The 23,814-nt window shown below is 39.0% G+C and overlaps 1 protein-coding gene across 1 annotated transcript; it reads left to right on the top strand.

Annotated features, from left to right (window-relative positions):
• Positions 1 to 1,540: 1,540 nt before the first annotated feature.
• Positions 1,541 to 20,774, top strand: LOC133523203 (alanine--glyoxylate aminotransferase 2, mitochondrial). The gene is made up of 18 exons (XM_061858682.1): positions 1,541 to 1,629; positions 1,843 to 1,928; positions 2,812 to 2,996; positions 3,348 to 3,471; positions 3,599 to 3,787; positions 4,043 to 4,171; positions 4,743 to 4,895; positions 4,976 to 5,197; positions 5,278 to 5,523; positions 5,756 to 5,797; positions 6,534 to 6,662; positions 7,378 to 7,537; positions 8,665 to 8,879; positions 10,097 to 10,203; positions 10,650 to 10,790; positions 13,809 to 13,988; positions 14,313 to 14,441; positions 20,626 to 20,774. The coding sequence occupies exons 1-18, from the start codon at positions 1,617 to 1,619 to the stop codon at positions 20,750 to 20,752; spliced, it is 2,577 nt and encodes an 858-aa protein (XP_061714666.1). The 5' UTR covers positions 1,541 to 1,616; the 3' UTR covers positions 20,753 to 20,774.
• Positions 20,775 to 23,814: the final 3,040 nt, after the last annotated feature.

Raw genomic sequence — 23,814 nt, 5'->3', positions numbered from 1 at the left:
AGGAAGGTAAGAGAGGTATGGGCAATGTGAATGTCATCTCGCCTTGTGTGGTAGGGCACAGCACAGCAGATGTCATTCCAGATCTAGAGCAGAGCCCAACTGGGGAAGTACCTCCACCTTACAGAAAACCGCAGCCAAATAACACTTGACCCTACTCATAGTGTTGTGTTCCTGCCGGTGAGTAAGGTTGCCAGAGCTCAACGAGGGGGGTGGGGTTAGGGTCGGTAACGCGCATGTAACTCCTCTGGAGTTGCAGGTGTACATAGGCTACGGAGACTGCTTACCATCAGGCAGGCCGTATGCTTGTTTGCCACCGACGTAGTATAAAAAATAAAAATAAAAAAAGAAATCAAAATCAAAGCATTAAAATAATTTTATCAACCCCAATATCTTAAAACAGTTTTTCACTTAACTTTGCATTATTTCCATTTCCAGAAAATTACATAAAACGTTTGACAAACTATATAGTGTGCAAATAAAATTAAAGGGCTTGTTGTATAAATTCAAAGAGTTATATAGGGTAGTAGGAAAGTAAAGGTATGCTATGTTTAATTAGAAATTTAAAACTAACAATAGGGTTGTTTCCAATTTTTTGAAACGCTTGTATTACGTTCTATATTAACTAAAAGTTGCCCTAAAATTCAACTTTTATACTAAAAACGGCCTTAAATATGTTAAATTAACAAAATATATTTTGACAGATGCTTTCGCGCACAAAACGCTCTTTGAAAATTGTGTGACGTCACAGTTTACGGTTTGACACATAACTACATACACACGTAGAAGATACGAACTGTCAACTGACATTTGTCATTTGTTGTTTATCGCCTAACTGTCAACAGTGTCAATCCGAGAGTTGTGACGTCATCAGAATCTTCGATGACGTTTCGAGCTTGGTCACGTGATGTGTGACGTGTGCCAAAAGATATTTTAAATTCAATATTTACAAAAATATGGTCATTACAGGTCCCCTAAAGGTAGTTTAACATGTTCTTATAATCCAAAACAATTTATTGGGATACAATTCTGCCCTAAGATTTGTAGATGGAAACAACCCTATTACCTTTTCTAGACTTTCAACAAGGTATAAATAATCATTGTTTGTTCTAATTTGTTTAGTAGTTCTGAAGTGAATGCGTCGTCAAGTTAAATTACAAAAATAAAAACCGGCCAAGTGCGAGTCGGACTCGCACAGGAAGGGTTCCGTACCCCGCCCGACGTTGCTTAACTTCGGTGATTGGATGAGAACGTCGAGATTGGAAAGAAATATTTATTTTATTCTGTTTTTAGTATTTGTTGTTATAGCAGCAACAGAAATACATAATCTGTAGAAATTTGAACTGTCTAACTATTTCATGAGATACAGGCTGGTAACAGACGGACGGACGGACGGACGGACGGACAGCGGAGTCTCAGTAATAGGGTCGCGTTTGACCCTTTGGGTACGGAACCCTAATAAAAAGGAGATATGATTAGATTACGTTGAAGTAATGTAAACATACATACACTAATAGATTCAACGAAGTCAAAAGTCATTCATTATTTAAATACAATTGCTTTGATTCAGTTGCCGTTCTACTATCAGGCGAAATAGTAGTCACTTTATTTAATCAAAAATGGCAAATAGAGGTGATTTTCAAACTATATACATTACTAGAACTATTAATTAATTAGTAATGAGATATACTCGCATTACACAATTACTCGATATAGTTGAGTATATTATTATGTCCAGAATTCAAAGAAAATTAAATGTGCGAAACTGTGTATGGGTTTTTTAGGATAAAACAGACACATTAATTTTTGTTCGTTTAACTAAACTAAAAGTTGTACATGTTTCAGTTGGCTCATTTTGCCATAGTACCTTTAGTAGACGTTTGAGCAGTGCTCCTTTGCCAGCTTACAATTTCAAGCCGAAAAATTATGAGGCAAGTCTCTAATATTATAATTATAAATGTATATAGATAGTCCTTCTTCATCGCGTTGTCCCGGCATTTTGCCACGGCTCATGGGAGCCTGGGGTCCGCTTGACAACTAATCCCAAGATTTGGCGTAGGCACTAGTTTTTACGAAAGAGACTGCCATCTGCCCTTCTAACCCAGAGGGTAAACTAGGCCTTGTTGGGATTAATTCGGTTTTCTTACGATGTTTTCCTTCACCGAAAAGCGACTGGTAAATATCGAATGATATTTCATTCGTACATAAGTTCCGAAAAACACATTGGTACGAGCCGGGGTTTGAACCCGCGACCTCCGGATTGCAAGTCGCACGCTCTTACCGCTAAGCCAGCTCTTCGTATTCGTCTATAAATAGTTCATGTGAAATATTATTGCATGATATCCAGTTATTTTATTTCTAATAAAAATAAAAAAAACAGGTTTCCTTTTTCGATTAATAATAATATGTATTAAGCGCATATGTTTCGCCTAGCAGTAAGAGCGTGCGACTTGCAATTTGGAGGTTAAGGGCTCAAACCCCGGCTCGTACCAGTGAGTTTTTCGCAACTTATGTGCAAATATATCATTTGATATTTACCAGTCGTTTTTCGGTGACGGAAAACATCGTGAGGAAACTGGACTAATCCCAATAACGCCTAGTTTTTCCTCTGGGTTGGAAGATCAGATAGCAGTTGCTTTCGTAAAAACTAGTGCCGACGCTAATTCTTGGGATTAGTTGCCAGACGGACCCCAAGCTCCCATGAGACGTGGTAATAAGGCGGGATAAATGCTAGGAAGAGGAATAATTTGCACTATAACTTGAAAACAAAATATTGAATAAATGAAACGATAACACAAAAATAAAATGTTTCAGGGTCCAGATTATGATAAAACGACCACGTTGAAAGCAGCGCACATACCTCCAGCTGTATATAATGTGTATAAGAATCCTGTACTTATCCACCAAGGCCACATGCAGTGGCTATTTGACCACAAAGGGAGAAGATACTTAGATCTTTTTGGAGGCATCGTTACAGTTTCAGTAGGCCACTGCCATCCGTGAGTTGGGCAAAACCATATGGGCATTATCGACTCACAATTATTGTTTACATTTCGTGTTGAGAAAGGTTGTATTATGGATATCCCTGATACAAAAAAATCTAACTTACATTACATTCGCTAGTTTTATTATTGACTGCTTATTTAACAAATACAGCAAATACTCCTAGTTCAACAATGACTTGTCTCACTGAATAACTACCATCACACGTGTTAATTATATGTTTATTCATTGCACACCGCATGCTAATCGCTTAACATAACATTTATTTAAGAAACACAATCTTATCTTGTTGCTATTTAATAGATTATGATAACCTATTATATTAACAAGGACATCTTAATTTACAGAAGAGTGGTAGCGGCATTGAACGAACAAGCAAACAAACTTTGGCATACGACAAACATTTATAGACATCCGAAAATTTATGATTATGTTGAAAAGCTAGCATCAAAATTTAGTGGTGATTTGAAGGTATTTTTTTGTTTAAACCTAGGTTTGAATTCAACACAGTCATAAGCATAAAAATGGAGTGAGTATTTAGGTATTTGAATAAAATCATCCAAATGTACGTTTACTAACATTTTTATCACCTTTTTAGGTGATTTACTTAGTAAATAGTGGAACTGAAGCCAATGAATTAGCCATTCTGCTTGCAAAGTCATACACCGGCAACAACGACATTATCTCACTGCAAGGCAGCTATCACGGGTACTCCAACACCATCCAGGGGCTGACAGCGACGCAATGTTACCGGATGCCAATACCTGTACCAAGTGGGATTCATCATGTAAGTTTACAAGGACATTCTACACAATACTATGATGATACTGAAATCAAGTTGGAGCTCAGCATTGCGTTCTCATTTATACTCTGGCAAGCCAGCTTTGTCATGCACATTTTGAATATCGCACCTTTTTCTACTGGCACAGTTGGGTTGCCAGAGGAATGTCAGAGTATAGCTTAAAATTCATGCACGAGTAGTAAATTTGTGTTTAAAAGAAAATTCAATGGGGTATAAACAAGTGCCTACATGTTTAAACAGGCTATGTTACCAGACCCGCTTCGTGGTATTTGGGGAGGCTGCCGGGACTCTCTATCTCAGGTGCCAGGATCGTGTTCTTGTCCAGAGGACTGTATTACTTCCTACAAATACGTCCACCAGCTTAGTGAGGTAAGATATGTAGGTGTTATCTATCTTGACTGTATAAGAATTTTTAGGGTTCCGTAGCCAAATGGCAAAAAAACTGAACCCTTATGGATTCACTTTTTTCCGAAACTATAAGAACTATACTGTTGAAACTTGGTAAGTAGATGTATTCTGTGAACCGCATTTACACAAAAATAGAAAAAAAAACAATAAATTTCCCATACTTAGAACTGAAACTCAATTTTTTTTTTCACCAAACCCATACGTGTGGGGTATCTATGGATAGATCTTCAAAACTGATATTGAGGTTTCTAATATCTTTTTTTCTAAACTGAATAGTTTGCGCGAGAGACACTTTCAAAGTGGCAAAATGTGTGTCCCCCCCCCCCCCGTAACTTCTAAAATAAGAGAATGATAAAACCAAAAAAAAAATATGATGTACATTACCATGCAAACTTCCACCGAAAATTGGTTTGCATGAGATCTAGTAAGTAGTTTTTTTTATACGTCATAAATGGTACGGAACCCTTCATGGGCGAGTCCGACTCGCACTTGGCCGCTTTTTCATACTCCAAAGTATTATTTCTAATTTCAGCTAATAGATAACTCGATTCCCAAAGGAAAAGTAGCGGGATTTTTCGCAGAATCAATACAAGGAGTAAATGGCACTGTTCAATTTCCCAAAGGATATTTGAGGAAAGCTGCAGAGCTAATACGTAAAAATGGTGGCATTTATATAGCCGATGAGGTATGTTGATACCCAAAAGTTGTAAATATTTATTATTAGGTTAAACTTTGCAATTATTTAATTTTTTATATTTATTTTAGGTTCAGACTGGTTTTGGTCGTATGGGTGATACGTTTTGGGGCTTCGAAACTCATGGTGTCGTACCTGATATTGTTACGATGGCAAAGGGTATAGGAAATGGTTTTCCACTGGCGGCTGTTGTTACAAAAAAAGAAATAGCAGATGCACACATGCGTGCTACTTATTTCAATACATTTGGTGGAAACCCTTTGGCTTCAACAGTAGGCGAAGCTGTTTTAAACGTATGCATCCCAAGATGAAATAGAATTTTCATTGTGATTTTAATCTAAAAAACCTTATATCAACCTTTATTTTTACACAGGTAATCGAAGAGGAGAATTTGCAACAGAACAGCAAGGTTATTGGACAATATTTTATAGAAAATTTAATGGATCTCCAAAAATCGTACCCTGTAATTGGTGATATTCGTGGCAAAGGTTTAATGTTGGGAATTGAATTGGTCGAACCTGGAACGAAGGAGCCTTTGAATGTGGCTAGTGTCTCCGTAATACAGGAAAATATGAAAGATCTTGGAATTTTAATCGGGCGTGGAGGTAGATACAACAACGTAAGTTATCTTAATGTCCTTAAATAAGGCCCTGAGGCATAAATATAACGCAGTTTTGTAATTCACTTCGATGCCGCTTTTGTTTGGTATATTAAGGAAAGTGATGTAAATAGCACAATACTACAAACCTATATACTTACTTTACTCTTTGCTACAAACCACGAAGTGAGTGACAAAAGATACGTTTTGTATGCATAAACTACAAAATATTTTATTTTCTGATTGGTTGCAGGTACTGAGAATAAAGCCTCCTATGTGTATAACAAGAGACGACGTAAATTTCACCATTTCAGTGTTGGATAAGTGCCTAAAACAATTCTCAACAAAATAAATGGTTACAATTTGGATTATATTTTCCATATTTCATAGATATACATATATTTACTGATAATGTTTTGATGATATCGTCATTTATTTTAAATATAATTAAATAAAGCCACAGAGAGCAAAAAATCGTTTATTTATTAACCGGTAAACCGATATACATTAACATCACTATTCACCAGAATATTTTTAATTCAGATTTTGACCTGGATACGTATTCTTTAAGCCAACTTGGATGTTGGAAAACATTTAAAGGATTGGCTCATGACTATGTTAAAGTTGTGTTATACCAAAATAAATACAAGTTACATGTTCAAAGTAAAATTTAATCATAAAGAATATTTTATCCTATACTTTGGTTTAATTTTACGTTTACGTCGTCTGTAATGTCGATATATCAGCTGTTGTGTGGTGAATTACTGAACGAACTGTATGACAGTTTTGACAACTTTGTGGAATCAGTACGAATACGAAATAAAACTAAAATTAATTTATTTTTATCAGTACTCTCCCGCTAGTATTCTATTTCTACAGCAGTTCTAGGTATTAACTAGTTACCTCTTAATCAAAATGGTTTTCAAATGCCAGGAAGATAGTTTTCTTAAGGAGGTAAGTAAAACGCCGGCTAAATGTAAAATGCCGCATTGATGTAGTATCCTGATAAAAGTCACATACAATATTTTCAGTTCACTTCGAAAGTGGTCGCATGCGAGAAAACCAAGGAGCCAATAATAGAATACGGGAAGACATCGAACTTCGAAGGATATGCGGTCACTTTAGAGAATACTATACTGTTTCCTGCCGGCGGCGGACAGGTGACTATTCAGATGAATAAATACTTCATATTTTATTTTATTAAAAATATATATGATTATAAACACTCAATCTAGAGAAGGTGCCTGGGTGATCTTTTTAGTAAGTTTTGGAAGGTAATTTTTGTATACCATATTGGTAGCTAACAAGGAAATGGCTGATGGTAAGCAGTTACTGTAGCCTCTGCACTCGTGCGACTCCAGGGTGTCTCATGAGCGTTGCCGACCCTTTAAAAATGTATACATATAGTCATTAGATTTGTAGCTGGCCCTCAACGGCTTATCCATTGTCTATTGTAAATGGTGCATGCCACTATCTGCAAAAAAAGGGTCGAATAAATCTAATAGGCACCTGAGCGCGGGCTAGTCTAACGCTCAAAAAACCATTGTAGGTGTGCTCTCCGATAACGCACCTTTGTTACGTTTGGACACATTTTAGGCTGGTTCGGTAGCGTTCAACTTGCCAGCACTCAGTAACCGTATAGGGACCACACAAGAACTTGCAAATTATTTTTCTATTTGTTCATTTTGAATCTTATTTCAATTACCATAGGAGTTGTAATTAAATAACCGGTTAAAGTGGCCCTTTTTTTTGCAGATAGTGGCACGCGCCGTTTTAGTTAACAATGGACAATGGATAAGCAGACTATACACTCTATTTTAAAAAGTACCCTATGCTAGTAAAATTTTATCTAATAAAATTTTGAAATAATTTTAGCCTCATGATATTGGCAAATTGAACGATGTGGAAGTACTGCAAGTGTTACGGAAGGGCAAAGAAGCTGTGCACTTCACAAGAGAGCCCTTGGAAGTTGGCAGTGTTGTCACTCAGCAGGTTGACTGGCACCGCCGCTTCGACCATATGCAGCAGCATTCAGGTTGGCATGCCAATCTTAAGCCATTTCAGATTAAGTTATCACGCTAACAACTCAAGTTTTTATCGCTGACTGTACTTTTCTTTCAACAGGCATCTAATAGCCATCAGGACAATTCTAACAACCCAAATACAATTAGGTTTTGTTGCTAAGGTGGATATCACAGATCAGCTTGATGATATCATAATATTGCATTGTCACCCAACTTACATATGTTGTAAAGTTTCAACTCAATCAATGAATGGAAAGTGGGTCTAATTTAATTTGCAAAATTTGACCCAAACATAGACAAACATTACAAGTTAAATAAATGCTTGTAAAAATGATATAGATTTCGAGTCATAAACAATCTAAATCCTATATTTGGCACCACTATACAAAATATTTGTTAGCAATGTTCAGAAGGCCTACCGCAAAAACTGAAATTCGAAATTTTTTCTTTTTTACTCCAATGAAGGAGTAATTAGAGTGACAGAGGAAGATGCCCGCAATTTAAGTACTTCAATTTTCGTAGTTATAGCCCTGGTATACAGAGCAAGACTAAATATTCCTATTGTAATTTTTTACAGAGATACATGCAAGAAAAAGTTCAATATAATGATGAAGCTTGTAAAAAAAATACTAAAACCCTAGTTTTTTGCAAAATATATCATATTAAAAAAGCAAACACTAAAACTTGTTAAAAAATATAGAGCACCATTTTTTAAAAAGTTTTTGACGAATAAGTCTGTAAAATATCTAACTACTCTAACTAGTGTAATTTTTAAAGACACTACTTACAAAAAAAAAATATTCTGGTAAAAAACCCTGCTTTTATAATTTTTTTTCTACTGCCAAACTGCAAGCCAGTTTGTTGGCAGAGGGAACTCCCTTAAATACAGATGGGTTAGCTTATTGCCTAGTTAATTAATAAGTAAGTACGGTACATCTTATAGCTTATTGTGGTGGAAATTTAATTTTGTTTAATAGAAACGTTTCAATTTACATTTAAACATCCTAAATGATTTACATTCCCTTATATCATACGGTATTTCATTACACAATTTGTTACTTAAGTAACATCTATTGCCATCAGACCAACCTGAAATGACCTTTATTTTATTTTATTTTATTGTGCTACAAAATTTCAGGGCAACATCTCCTTTCCGCCATCTTGGAAAAAGAGTACAACCTCCCTACTACGAGTTGGTGGCTCGGCGAGCTAGAATGCCACGTTGAGTTAGACGGCGTCACGGCACCAGAGAGTATTGTTCGGGCGGCTGAGGCTCGCTGCAATGAGCTCATACGGCAGGCGAGGCCGGTGGTTGTCAAGATGAGTACAAAAGGAGATGAAGCCCTTGATGAGGTCAGTTTTAGTGGACCAATTTTAAAATGAACAAAAAAACCGGCCAAGTGCATGTCGGGCCATGCTCAGAGTAGGGTTCCGTAGTTACTCTTCCGTCACAATAAGCTAAACTGGAGCTTAAAGTATGGTAGATTGTTAACCAAGGGATGAACTGTGGGTGTACGTCTTTTTACTATGAAGGGGAAACTTTTTGCGATAACTCAAAAACAGCTAAACTGATCTTTCTTAAGCTCTACTTCCAAGATTTTTTTCATATTTTTTGGACCTATGGTTCAAAAGTTAGAGGGGGGGACACATTTTTTTTTTCTTTCGGAGCAATTATCTCCGAATATATTCACTTTATCAAGAAATGTTTGTTCTATTAGTTTTGAAAGACCTTTCCAACGATATCCCACACTGTAGGGTTGAAGCAAAAAAAAGGTTCACCTCCACTATACGTGTAGGGGAGGTACCCTAAAAAAATTAAATTATTTAGATTTTATTGTACGACTTTGTCGGCTTTATTGATTTATATATCCATGCCAAATTTCAGCTTTCTAGCACTAACGACCACGGAGCAAAGCCTCGGACAGACAGACAGACAGACGGACATGGCGAAACATAATAGTTGACTACGGAACCCTAAAAATGACTTATCTCCACTAGTCTAAGTCCCCCGCAGCGTATCTGTATGTATGTTCGCGATAATCTCAAAATTTACTGAACGGATTTTCATGCGGTTTTCATATATCAATAGAGTGATTCTTGAGGAAGGTTTAGGAGTATAATTTGTTAACGTTTTGTGTAATCCGAGCGAAGCCAGGGCGGGTCGCTAGTTTATAATAAAAGAAGGGGCAAATTTTTATAAAAAATTGGTTTATCAATTTTCCTGTAACTTTCACTGCTTCCTGCAACTTTCCACGGCTTTCCGGTGCCTTGCCGAAAGCGGTGAATTTTTCAATTTTTCCTTTCATGTAAAAATTTATAGTATCGCTCGCTGACGTATCTGTTTGTTAAAAAGAAGTAGAAGGGCGTCAATTTTATTTGTTCAATTCTGTTTTAATCAAGTAATCAAGTTTTTTATCGTATTGATTGCTTAAGGTCACAGATACCTACATCCGACATGTACCGCTATTGGCTAATTGTCCCCATTGACACGATTGTGATCGTAGATTCTCGACGAAACTTGCCTAGCCTGTAAATGTAGCAAGGAATATCTGAGTTAAACGCGTTGACAGGCTCACACACGAGGACTGCCTGCTGACTGCATATCTACCATCCGCGTCATCAGCATCGAGGGCGTGGACGACAACATGTGTTGCGGCACACACGTCTCTAACCTCAGGTTTGTAAGTACTTAAGGTCAACTTACAGGTCAGCAGAGCAGAAGGCACAAAGCTTGCTATGACGGTATATCGTATACGTACGTCGCTCGGACACAGTCAGACAGTAAGCTTTACTCCTGCTCTTCCGGCCTTTTGTAAGTGAAGTATGTGGACAAATACAAGAGTTAGAAGCGACAAAAGAGCTTGTATACTGTCTTCCTCACATAGACCTTAGCTTGTCTTCACAAAATCCTCAGTTTATAATATAGCAACGCACAGCACAGAAAGTAATTTACAACAAACGAGTAACAGAACATATTTAACTTTAATTTTTTTTTACCTTTAATCACTGACGTTCGAATGTGGTACGTCGCCATAGTCTTATGACGGCGCGTTAACGTTCTCATTCGCGCACCGCAAAAACACGTCGGTGGTTAAGGGTTAACAAACGATTTCTTCACTACAGCCAACTCCAGGTGATAAAGCTGCTAGGCTGCGAACCCGGCAAGAAGGGGAAGACCAACCTACGCTTTGTTGTAGGAAACCGCGTTCTCCAGCACTTCCAGAACATGCTGGGACGGGAGCAGGCGCTCACCGGACTGCTCAAGTAGGTGTAGCTTAGAGCAGAGTTAATAACCCGGCAAGAACGAGACCCACTTACACTTCGTGGGGGGCAACCGCGTACTCCAGCACTTCCAGAACATGCTGGGACGGGAGCAGGCGCTCACCGGACTGCTCAAGTAGGTGTAGCTTAGAGCAGCGTTAATAACCCGACAAGAAGGAGACCAACTTACACTTCGTGGTGGGCAACCTCGTACTCCAGCACTTCCAGAACATGCTGGGACGCCAACAGGCGCTCACCGGACTGCTCAAGTAGGTGTAGCTTAGAGCAGAGTTAATAACCCGGCAAGAAGGAGACCAACTTACACTTCGTGGTGGACAACCGCGTACTCCAGCACTTCCAGAACATGCTGGGACGGGAACAGGCGCTCACCGGACTGCTTAAGTAGGTGTAGCTTAGAGCAGAGTTAATAACCCGGCAAGAAGGAGACCAACTTACACTTCGTGGTGGGCAACCTCGTACTCCAGCACTTCCAGAACATGCTGGGACGCCAACAGGCGCTCACCGGACTGCTCAAGTAGGTGTAGCTTAGAGCAGAGTTAATAACCCGGCAAGAAGGAGACCAACTTACACTTCGTGGTGGACAACCGCGTACTCCAGCACTTCCAGAACATGCTGGGACGGGAACAGACGCTCACCGGACTGCTTAAGTTAGTGTAGCTTAGAGCAGAGTTAATAACCCGGCAAGAAGGAGACCAACTTACACTTCGTGGTGGGCAACCTCGTACTCCAGCACTTCCAGAACATGCTGGGACGCCAACAGGCGCTCACCGGACTGCTCAAGTAGGTGTAGCTTAGAGCAGAGTTAATAACCCGGCAAAAAGGAGACCAACTTACACTTCGTGGTGGGCAACCTCGTACTCCAGCACTTCCAAACCTGCTGGGACGCCAACAGGCGCTCACCGGACTGCTCAAGTAGGTGTAGCTTAGAGCAGAGTTAATAACCCGGCAAGAAGGAGACCAACTTACACTTCGTGGTGGGCAACCTGGTACTCCAGCACTTCCAGAACATGCTGGGACGCCAACAGGCGCTCACCGGACTGCTCAAGTAGGTGTAGCTTAGAGCAGAGTTAATAACCCGGCAAGAAGGAGACCAACTTACACTTCGTGGTGGGCAACCTCGTACTCCAGCACTTCCAGAACATGCTGGGACGCCAACAGGCGCTCACCGGACTGCTCAAGTAGGTGTAGCTTAGAGCAGAGTTAATAACCCGGCAAGAAGGAGACCAACTTACACTTCGTGGTGGGCAACCTCGTACTCCAGCACTTCCAGAACATGCTGGGACGCCAACAGGCGCTCACCGGACTGCTCAAGTAGGTGTAGCTTAGAGCAGAGTTAATAACCCGGCAAGAAGGAGACCAACTTACACTTCGTGGTGGGCAACCTCGTACTCCAGCACTTCCAGAACATGCTGGGACGCCAACAGGCGCTCACCGGACTGCTCAAGTAGGTGTAGCTTAGAGCAGAGTTAATAACCCGGCAAAAAGGAGACCAACTTACACTTCGTGGTGGGCAACCTCGTACTCCAGCACTTCCAAACCTGCTGGGACGCCAACAGGCGCTCACCGGACTGCTCAAGTAGGTGTAGCTTAGAGCAGAGTTAATAACCCGGCAAGAAGGAGACCAACTTACACTTCGTGGTGGGCAACCTCGTACTCCAGCACTTCCAGAACATGCTGGGACGCCAACAGGCGCTCACCGGACTGCTCAAGTAGGTGTAGCTTAGAGCAGAGTTAATAACCCGGCAAGAAGGAGACCAACTTACACTTCGTGGTGGACAACCGCGTACTCCAGCACTTCCAGAACATGCTGGGACGGGAACAGACGCTCACCGGACTGCTTAAGTTAGTGTAGCTTAGAGCAGAGTTAATAACCCGGCAAGAAGGAGACCAACTTACACTTCGTGGTGGGCAACCTCGTACTCCAGCACTTCCAGAACATGCTGGGACGCCAACAGGCGCTCACCGGACTGCTCAAGTAGGTGTAGCTTAGAGCAGAGTTAATAACCCGGCAAAAAGGAGACCAACTTACACTTCGTGGTGGGCAACCTCGTACTCCAGCACTTCCAAACCTGCTGGGACGCCAACAGGCGCTCACCGGACTGCTCAAGTAGGTGTAGCTTAGAGCAGAGTTAATAACCCGGCAAGAAGGAGACCAACTTACTCTTCGTGGTGGGCAACCTCGTACTCCAGCACTTCCAGAACATGCTGGGACGCCAACAGGCGCTCACCGGACTGCTCAAGTAGGTGTAGCTTAGAGCAGAGTTAATAACCCGGCAAGAAGGAGACCAACTTACACTTCGTGGTGGGCAACCTCGTACTCCAGCACTTCCAGAACATGCTGGGACGCCAACAGGCGCTCACCGGACTGCTCAAGTAGGTGTAGCTTAGAGCAGAGTTAATAACCCGGCAAGAAGGAGACCAACTTACACTTCGTGGTGGGCAACCTCGTACTCCAGCACTTCCAGAACATGCTGGGACGCCAACAGGCGCTCACCGGACTGCTCAAGTAGGTGTAGCTTAGAGCAGAGTTAATAACCCGGCAAGAAGGAGACCAACTTACACTTCGTGGTGGGCAACCTCGTACTCCAGCACTTCCAGAACATGCTGGGACGCCAACAGGCGCTCACCGGACTGCTCAAGTAGGTGTAGCTTAGAGCAGAGTTAATAACCCGGCAAAAAGGAGACCAACTTACACTTCGTGGTGGGCAACCTCGTACTCCAGCACTTCCAAACCTGCTGGGACGCCAACAGGCGCTCACCGGACTGCTCAAGTAGGTGTAGCTTAGAGCAGAGTTAATAACCCGGCAAGAAGGAGACCAACTTACACTTCGTGGTGGGCAACCTCGTACTCCAGCACTTCCAGAACATGCTGGGACGGGAGCAGGCGCTCACCGGAGTGCTAAAATATATATAGGTTTGAGGTGTGAAATAGGCCTCATTTCCATTTATTTTCCCAACTTCCTATATTTTATGTAAATTAGATTTCTATATCAATTTCAGGAATGAACCAAAAAAACATGAAGAGCTGGTTCAGAAACTCCAAAAGAACCTCAAAATAGCCAACAAAAACCTACAGAATGTGCTCTCCGAGTTGGCTCAGTTAGAAGTACAGAGGATACGGGCGAACAAACCTAAGTTCGTCATCATGTGCAAGAAGGAAGCCACTCCGGACTTTAACAGGTACTTTTCAAATGTCAGCTCAAATCCAAGTCATGAAGGTAACAAACAGGTTGCCAAATATTGGAATTCGGATATCAAACACTAGGACGTTTACCTTGTTCAAATATGGCCCAACATACTCATGATCGGTTTTAGTAACGTAAGGACACTAAGGACGAAGAATTTTGCACATTGACCCTCCATTTTCTATCTCTGTCACACGCGCATAGTTATCTTACTGTCCCGCTCGCACAGCGATATTGACCGCTGGCTTCATAGGCAGGACAGCATTACATATAATAGGATAGAAAATTGGGAAATACATGACATACCTTGTTCTTCCAGGGCCATCTGCAAAGGTCTAGAAGACACCGAGGTGTTCCTATGTCTGGCGGCAGAAGACCCTGATAAGCCGAAAGAGGGTCAGATGCTAATACAAGGCCCGGAACAACACTGCAACGTTTTAGGGACCCAGTGAGTACTTACCTCAATCCGCCTTCTTATATTATAGGTTATAGGTAAAACATGTATATGTCAATATCTAAATTTTGGCGTATTGTCACTATTGTTATAATTTTTTAACAGCTCTTTGCAAATGTTAGCAAGGACCTTTGAACTGCTCATCAAGTTTTGCAACTATCTTTCATAAATAAGTCATCGTCAATCTTTTATAGGGACCGTGCGCGGAGGGTCTGCCATCTGGTGACCTAAATCGGAAATATAAACCGTATATTGATACTTCACGCCAAAGCCAATGCTGCCCTCTACTGTTCATGCACGTTCCCTATTTACCTATATGCGTCTAAGGGGCATGCTCGCTTTCGAAAACTTGTTGTTTACACACAAGATATTTTTAAGCGTCTGCCTAAGCTATAGTCTGTATCTTTAGGTATTAAAAAAAAGGTAAACAAACAATTTGTACATTTTCGGGTAGTTTTAATATTTATTGGTTAACCAACCAAATACAAAACCGCCTGGATGGATCTGTCACTGAACGACCTGACTTTAAACCTACATTATTTCATCATGTACTTAATGTTTTCATCTGCCTTACGGAGCCATTTGAGGGTAGATTTTGTTTACCTTTTTTTAAATACCTAAAGATACAGACTAAAGTTTTACACCTGCTTGAAGGCAGAACAAAGTGAGAGAGTGTCCATAATCATCATCGCATCATATTTTCATGTCCGACTATAATAATCGGTTAAAAATAGGAGTATAGCGCCACCTACAAGACTCGGATCTACTAAACCACTGACTAAAATACTCTAACGGCAGTTAGTCTGTAACGTCCCTTTAGAAGACAACGGCTAAGGAATGGTCTGTAGAATGAGGGTCCTCGAAGTCGACATTTATTTATTTATTTATTCAGGTTCTTTGCGTGGGATGGTCCTCAGCTGAAGGCGCAAGCTAAATAACCAAACATAGGAATCCGTGGGGCAAAATTGTTTAACAAGTAGGGAGTTCCTGTATCGATAAATTCAACTATCGATGCTAGTTCTATATACTAGTGATCACTCAAGGGTTTGCTTGTAAAAATATGTTTAGAGTATATCGAGTTGTTATTTAATTATTTTTTTAGTCTTAATAAAAACATATTTTTACAAGCAAACCCTTAAGTGATCACTAGTATGTAGAACTAGCATCGATAGTTGAATTTATCGATACAGGAACTCCCTACTTGTCAAACAATTTTGCCCCGCGGATTCCTGTGTCTGATTATAATAAAATATTTGTCAGTAGCAAAAGGGGTAAATTAAAAAAGTGTAGGCGTTAAAGTTTGATTTCACCTAGTATTTTTAAGGGCCTACTAAAGCCGTGAATACCGGTTCGTAAGCCACGCCCGATAGCTTCCTCACTCCCCGCTAGCACGCACACATGGAAGCGCTCCGCGGAGTCCGCGGCGCACGTGAAGGTGAAAGCTCCATCTAGCGTTACAAAAGTTAACTACGATTATACGCGGTCGGCCAGAAACTTAATTCTTAGAAAATAAAAAAGATGGCGTTATTACTTGCTACTAGAAAATAAAAAATTATATTGTTGTAAATTGTAATAAATCTGAGACTACAATATAGCCAATTTTTATTGTTGATTTTTGGAAGATGTCAATAGTATAGATAATTGTAGGTATAACACTACCTATCTTTTTAAATTCGGTATCTTACATTGTTAGTTATCATATTTTATTTAGTAATATATTGTTGAGGCAGGAAATACAGGGTGCCGTTTTCCGACGACCAATTTTTCGGATGATAGTGAATCACAGTTGTCACCTACATATAAAAAAAAGTAAGTATATGGTAACAACGAAAACTACAAAAAAGTGAAACTTTTAAACAATTACTCAAACAATCAGGGTGATTCTTAAATTGTGTCCAGAAAAATATTTTTCACATATTGTTACGTATAAAAAGCATTTTTTGATGCATATGGTCAAGCTTAATACCCTCAGGAAAGGTAAATAAAATGAGTACATAATCACGGTTGTCACAAAGTGTCCCTCAGCCGTGACGTTTCGGCATTTTGGCGGCCAACTCCACTATTTTGAATTATACAATATTTTAAATATAGCCTAAGTTACTCCCATGACTACGACACATCGAATGACAGCTCATACGTTGAAATTCGTCAAACTAACGCTGTAGAGCGTGACAAAGAATCGGATACACATACATCCACATACACGCGGAAACCATTTTTCTGCTTCGGCAGTTGGGCAATAATAACAAATGAACGTAGCTAATAAAATCCATTTCTAAAGAGTGAATATGCCTCTAAATTAATCAAACGAATTGAGAATGTTACGACCACGTATCTATATGACACGAACGTGGATTCAATAGTCCGTGGCGGGGAGAGAATTTTGAGGCCACTGTCGTGACAATTTGAAACATGTTCGGTATTACCTAAAAATTACCTTTTTGCAAATATTAAATAATTAGCTCAATCTCGAATGTATTAGGTATATCTTATGTTACAAACAATAACGTGAAATGAGCACTGACTTTTAAAAACTCAAACATGGCGGTGACGCGTTAAGGTTGACCTTTTTTTTTTAATTAACGCAAAAAAATAATTTTCGACAACATTTCTCCCTTCAGCCATTTGCAAATCTGACACCAACACAGTATTGCTGTTCTAAAAAAAAAGCGTTAAAAAGGCTGCCAGACGTAAAGGTAACTTTCTACCGAGTACTGCATGTTTATGTTACCACGCGCGGCGGTGACACGAAAACTGATCACAAGATGTATGTTATTAAAATTGTTATAAAGTCGTTATATATCCATACAATTTTTAAACCGTATTGTGGAATAGGTGTAAGTGTTAACATTTGATATAAAATTCTTCCAAAAACACTTTCAAAGAAAAATAAAATATCATAAAATCCGAGGAAGTCACACTACACGTTCCGTGACATTTAGAACTTCTTAATATGTTTCTAATAAATGATTTAGGATATTAGGTTGACATAAAACTAGAGGTAAATTACTAAGGATATTGATATTTAGTTTACTTATTTTCTTAAAAATATATGCTATTCTTACAGGTAACACAAAATTGACGTATGATTATGATTGTTATTTTGACTGTTTTTAATTTAAGTTAATTTGTATTGTATTTTCGTTTGTTTGTGATGTAATTATGGGTCTTTCACCTGAAATAAACGATTTCATAATATTGTTCCCGTGGCTTTGGTTCACTGTGATTTTCATTCCCGTGTGTTTTGATATAAAATGTATTCTTCATGGGCATGTACAATGTAAAATCATATGTCAAGTAAATGATTATTTACTTTCATGGATTAAGTAAAAATTATCGTAATCATAACAGTCGATCAAAGACATACTTATTTCTTTTCCCCTGGTTCTCATTCAATGCCTTTGGACTGGGGTTTCAACTAAAATCAACGTTTGGTACTTCGTTCTATAGATCTTAAAAATAACATTAAGTTGCTAAGAGCGTTCTATGATTCAGTGTATTATTTTGGAAGTAATTGTTCCGAAATTCATTGTCATTATGTCATTCCTTGTCATTCCCTTGTCGGTTTTTTTCATTCCCTCGTCGCTTTTACATTCTTTTTATCGATTTTATTATTCCCCTGATAGGTAAGAAATTGACCAAAATGTATGCCTATTCGATTGATGGGCTTATATTGAAATTATATTTAATAATCTGATTTCAAAGAACGACCCTTCAATGCCCGCCATAAGCTAATTGGTTGGCTAATGGTTTCAAGAGCATGGACAAATAAAGTATTGACTAACATTATCAACACAGAATCGCGTTCCTCTGAAATGAAAAGTTTGATCGGGATATCCAAAATTGCACAACGCCGTCTATTAGGAACTACTTTAATTATCAGACAGTTAGACAAGAGGTTGAAGCACCGAACCAAGTGTAATGAACTGATACTGCTGTTAAATGGTGGTATCTGCTATAGCAGTTGCCTAAACTTACAGGAAAGACATTGTTAGTAAGCGATTTTGCTAAGTATAAAACTTTAATCGTCTTTGTCAAGACTAAGATATATTATTAAGGTAAAAAAGTATAATTTTAAAATCTGAAAAAAAAAATTAAAAACAGTGTAAGTTCTAAGATATACATTATCAAAAACCATCCTGTATATGTTAACATTTATAGTATTTTTCAAACTCGATGGGTAGGGTGACAGGTGTTATCTCTATATAATTATTAACCTAAAAACGCCAAATCTCGCAAAATCGTATTGAAACTACAGCTGTCAGCGTACCCATATAAAAAAACTATAGATAGCACCATACACGAGCTGAATTTTCTTTTTTTTTTATACTACGTCGGTGGCAAACAAGCATACGGCCCGCCTGATGGTAAGCCTGTATATGTTAACATTTATAGTATTTTTCAAACTCGATGGGTAGGGTGACAGGTGTTATCTCTATATAATTATTAACCTAAAAACGCCAAATCTCGCAAAATCGTATTGAAACGACAGCTGTCAGCGTACCCATATAAAAAAACTATAGATAGCACCACACACGAGCTGAATTTTCTTTTTTTTTTAATACTACGTCGGTGGCAAACAAGCATACGGTCCGCCTGATGGTAAGCAGTCTCCGTAGCCTATGTACGCCTAGAGGAGTTACATGCGCGTTGCCGACCCTAAACTCGCCCCCCCCCCCCCCTCGTTGAGCTCTGGCAACCTTACTCACCGGCAGGAACACAACACTATGAGTAGGGTCTAGTGTTATTTGGCTGCGGTTTTCTGTACTGGCTGTGCCCTACCACACAAAGCGTGATGAAATTCACAATGCCCATACCTCTCTTATCACAATGCCCATCTCTCTCTTTGAATGGCAATTTTAAGAAAGGGACGATTCGGTACGTTTTTCTTATTGCTCCTTGTCAAGTAAAATCAAACTGAAAAGCATAGTTACTTTACTCTTTGCTGAAAAGTCATATTAGTCATTGACGTTTTGACAGTATCCTGTTAAATAAATTATGTGAATTGTTCTTAAGGCATGCGGATTACAAATCAGAGGTCGCTGGTTCAAACCCCGGCCCGTGCAAACGAGTTTTTTTTTTCTAATAAACATGTTGATTTTTTTCGTTTTTTTTTTATATAATAAGTATATTTGTTTTACATAAAGATTACCTAGGCTATAGAAAAATTGGTATCAATAAAATAAAATAATTCGTGTCATTAAAATATGTTTTTAATACACATATTTAAAAGAATAACTTTATTTCTGTATAAGACAGACAAGATTTACTTTTACAATAAAATAGAAAATAAGCAATAAAGATATTATATAGTAACAAAAAAAGAAAACAAAAAGTTACGATTAGATTCGATTGGTCTATAGATGTCTCGCATTTTTTCTTTGGTGTCTACACGACCACACAGCTACCGATACATTACAGATGCTCTCGAAACTTCCTTACCCGTTGTAATTGTTCAAAGAGTATTTGACTTTGACGTAGCTAAGCAAACACGCACACATGCGTAACGTATAGGCCTGTAAAGATAGCTCCATTCGTAGTAGACCTCGGATTCCGTTACTAGTTAATAGAGCTACGACTCAACGTTTATTGGATATGTCGATTTTACGTAATTTGAAGCGCTGCGCGATTTGACATAGGTCTTACCTCTTTGAGGCACCACGGCCATCTAACATTACTGGCATAAAGGACGCATATATGACTTTGACGCATGACAAAAAGAGAAGTCGAACTGCGTAAAATGGGCGTTTTCTGTTGAATTCATAAAATCAAAAACGAGAATAAATCCGTTTGTATAAGATAATAAGTTAATATTTAGTTGAATGATGTTTAAGACGAGATGAAAACCTTTACTTTAAAGTGGATTATGCTGGATGAAGATGTGTTTTCTAGTTGCACTGAGGTAAACACTAAAAATGTAGATGTAACTTTGGATTTATATTCTATCGAGAAAATTTTAAGCCTTTTTGTTTCGACTAGTATCATACCTCTTATCATATAGTCAAGATACATATATCCGAAAATCACGTCTGTTTGTTTCCGGGGCTAGCCACTGCCACGCTTCAAAGATCCCGTTATTTTTCGATGCAGGGCCTTAAATTTCGCTTTTCTACTGAGTACATGACGACTTGATTTAAAATGCACAATAACATTTTATTAAATGTCGTGTATTTTGCAGGATAACCGAGTTGCTTAAATGCAAGGGCGCGTTCAAAAACGGCAAGTTCCAGGGCAAAGCGGGCGATCTGAACGGGTTCAGTAAATGCAACAAATTGGTGGAAGATTATTTTAATCATATTTCCTAATAAAAGTTATCATACGAATTGATGCTATTTTATGATTAAAACAATTTAAATAGATTTTGTCGCGTATAAAAACTTGATATCTATATCATTTAATAATAATTTTACTATAACTAGAATCGAAGTTATGCTAACAACAATAGTCGGTAGATGGCGCTCATCCCACTGTAAACTCTCCAACGGCGTGTTCCAGAGAATTGTACAGCAAAAAAAAAAATTATACATGGATTGTACTGCTCAAACGGTGACACTGTTATTCACCATCGCCAGGGCCCGTACATTTCATGCCGTTGACGGAAAAACGACGTCACGCTACATAGAGTATGATTCCAATCAGTATTTTGTAATAATTAATCATTTGTCAACCTCTTTAGTTAACTGTTATAGATACTTAACAATCAGTACAGAAACGTCTGACTTATCTTATTGTCACTCAACTAAATAATAGATTATTAAATAATACATATTTTTGATTTTTAAGTGTATTTTACGTAACAAATATTTATTTTTCTACGCGTCAATAAGTTATCTAAATTCGTAGTGTTGCAAGAAAACTCCCTGTATGTTAAACTACGTTATTTTTGCGTCAACGGCATGAAATGTACGGGCTCTGATCATCATCAACTTTAAACAATGATGAAGTGTTAGACTTCCTATTTTTAACACAAACTAAAGATTATGGATCAATGTAATATGTACGCCATCATCATTGTGATTGACGTTGCTTGTCATGTCTTAAACTCCAGTTCGATCGTCCGTTAACCCATTCATGGCCACGAACCACGAAGCGTACACAACACGCCGGGCCACCATACAAACCGTTTTCAGCTAAAACGTGTGACTCAGCTTATGGGTCTCGGGGCCTGGCGCGAACGTCAAAGAAATTGCCGCTTATGAATCCGGTCCGTTGGACAATATTATGCAACATTTTTATTAACCAACTGTTTACTGTTCATATTAAAAAAAAAATATATATATGTATTTACTAATTTGTTGATATTTGTAAGAAACTAAGAATGAACATTTTAAAGCCTGATCATAAATAGATGATCATTGTCAAGAGGGCGCTGTTATTTTCATATAATTATAGGGTTCAGAAAAATCCAGTGTCAGGAGGTCAGGAGGGTTCAAATTCCGGGTATCCATAGCCAAGGTCACAAAAATCACAAAATACGAAATCACTGAAGAGCACAGAGAGGAGCATAAAGTCGCCAACGAATAAATCGTGACTAAATATAATTTCCCATGTTACTCTAAAATACATCCTAATAGAGGGGATGGGGTGAATCATTTCTTGAGTTTATGTCAAAAATACCACGTTAAAGATAATACCGCCGCTAAATTCGCCGCCGCCCAGGTGCATCCATTGTTTATTGTCCAAGTGTCTCCGATAATCTTACATGTGGCCGGTCATGAACTTTGTTTTGGTAAACGTCATTATAATATAAACAATAGAGCACTTAAAATGTATTATAGTACTTATTACCACGAAAATGTTTAGAAAAAATCATTTCTCACACACTATTGCGATAATACAATTGTAAAATCTTCGCTGGTCTCAGGTGTTGTCGAGGTGATAAATAAGAGTGGACTGTATAGTATAGACGCTGGTTTACTTCCAAAATTACAAAATACAAAAGGCGACAAAGTGAATAGTCGTTGGGGGATTGGACAATAACGGTAAGTTTTTAAAAGCTTTGTAAACTGTCAAAGTTTTGAATATAAAATTGCCATAGTGAAATTAGAACATAGAGATATTGAATAACGATTGAATTTATACATTTCATTGAATATTTTAATTAAAAAATATGCAATCTGAATGAAATTAATTATAAGAATATTTGGATACATTAAATTAAATTATATAAAAAAATATTGATTTTTAATTGCAAACATTAATGACTTAACCTAACGAATGAAGGATCAAAAATGAGTCCATTTTTGAACGATTCGTAACATGCTCCCGGCCTTGAAGTCTGAGAACTTCAATTGTGTATCTACGGCGAGAGGGGAGATGTTGTTGACTACCCCGTCGGGTGGCCTCCTATCTTCGTCTGTATATGATGTGCTCCGCGTGTGAACCCGTCGCTGACGTGGATGCCTCGGATGACTCGACCGAGAGAAGGCAGTTTTGTCCGTCACGACAACCAGAACGCCGTCCATGATCTCTCCTGTTGATGACTGCCACGAATATGGAATTGATGAAGTCCTGGAGTCAGCAATGTGTGCGTGAGACATGAAAATTGTGGATCGCCCTATAAGGAAGTGGGAAGGAAGTAAGGGACTGAAGCTATTTGAGACGTTTGACAATGAAGTCAGCGGCCTTGAGATTGAAATTGCCTGAATTTGAATCAGAAGAGTAGACATCCCTTCATATATCATGTGTTGTGAAACCGGTGTGAAAGAAAACTGGATGCTTTCGGTTACCTGCGATGACGTTGATGCATTATCAAACAATGTCTGAATGAATGAATCTGCAATTAATCGGCGCAAGGCTGCATTGCAAACATGTGTATTACAACGTGAATAAGATTCGAGGTGCACTGCTTTCGTTGTAAGACACACAAACGCTGAAATAGTACCGTTTTGGCTGGATATCTTGACAGGTTCAGCATGCAAGAATGTGCTGTTATAAAATCGGAATATTGAACTGAGCAACACTGGATGACTGGGATCATAATTGTAGCTGGAGTTGCTCAGTCTTCCCCCCACACAAATGAGTTTGCCATCACCGTGAAACGGAGGAGACCGTGTAGGAAAAGAGTCTCCGCGAGCCCTACGCAGCAATAAATTATTAGAACGCTCGAGATCTTTGTGTATAATATAGCCTGTTTGTGCGGCTTCTGAGCGGCGCACCACTGAAAGAGACGCAGCTGAAGTACGCTGACATGAGTGCCCCAGGACCGCAGGCGACTCCTCCAACTGCATGAATACTTTGAATCGCCCGTCAGGATCAGTTTTTGGAAACTGCTCCTCACAAGCGTTTTGTTCTAGCGTCAAGCTAGGAACAATTGAATGTAGCTCCCGAAATATCGGGATGTGAATATTTGAATGTGAAGGTATTT

Source organism: Cydia pomonella, chromosome 12 (assembly GCF_033807575.1).
Source record: "Cydia pomonella isolate Wapato2018A chromosome 12, ilCydPomo1, whole genome shotgun sequence".
NCBI classification, from domain to species: Eukaryota; Metazoa; Arthropoda; class Insecta; order Lepidoptera; family Tortricidae; genus Cydia; species Cydia pomonella.
This window is presented reverse-complemented; position numbering and strand designations above follow the sequence as displayed.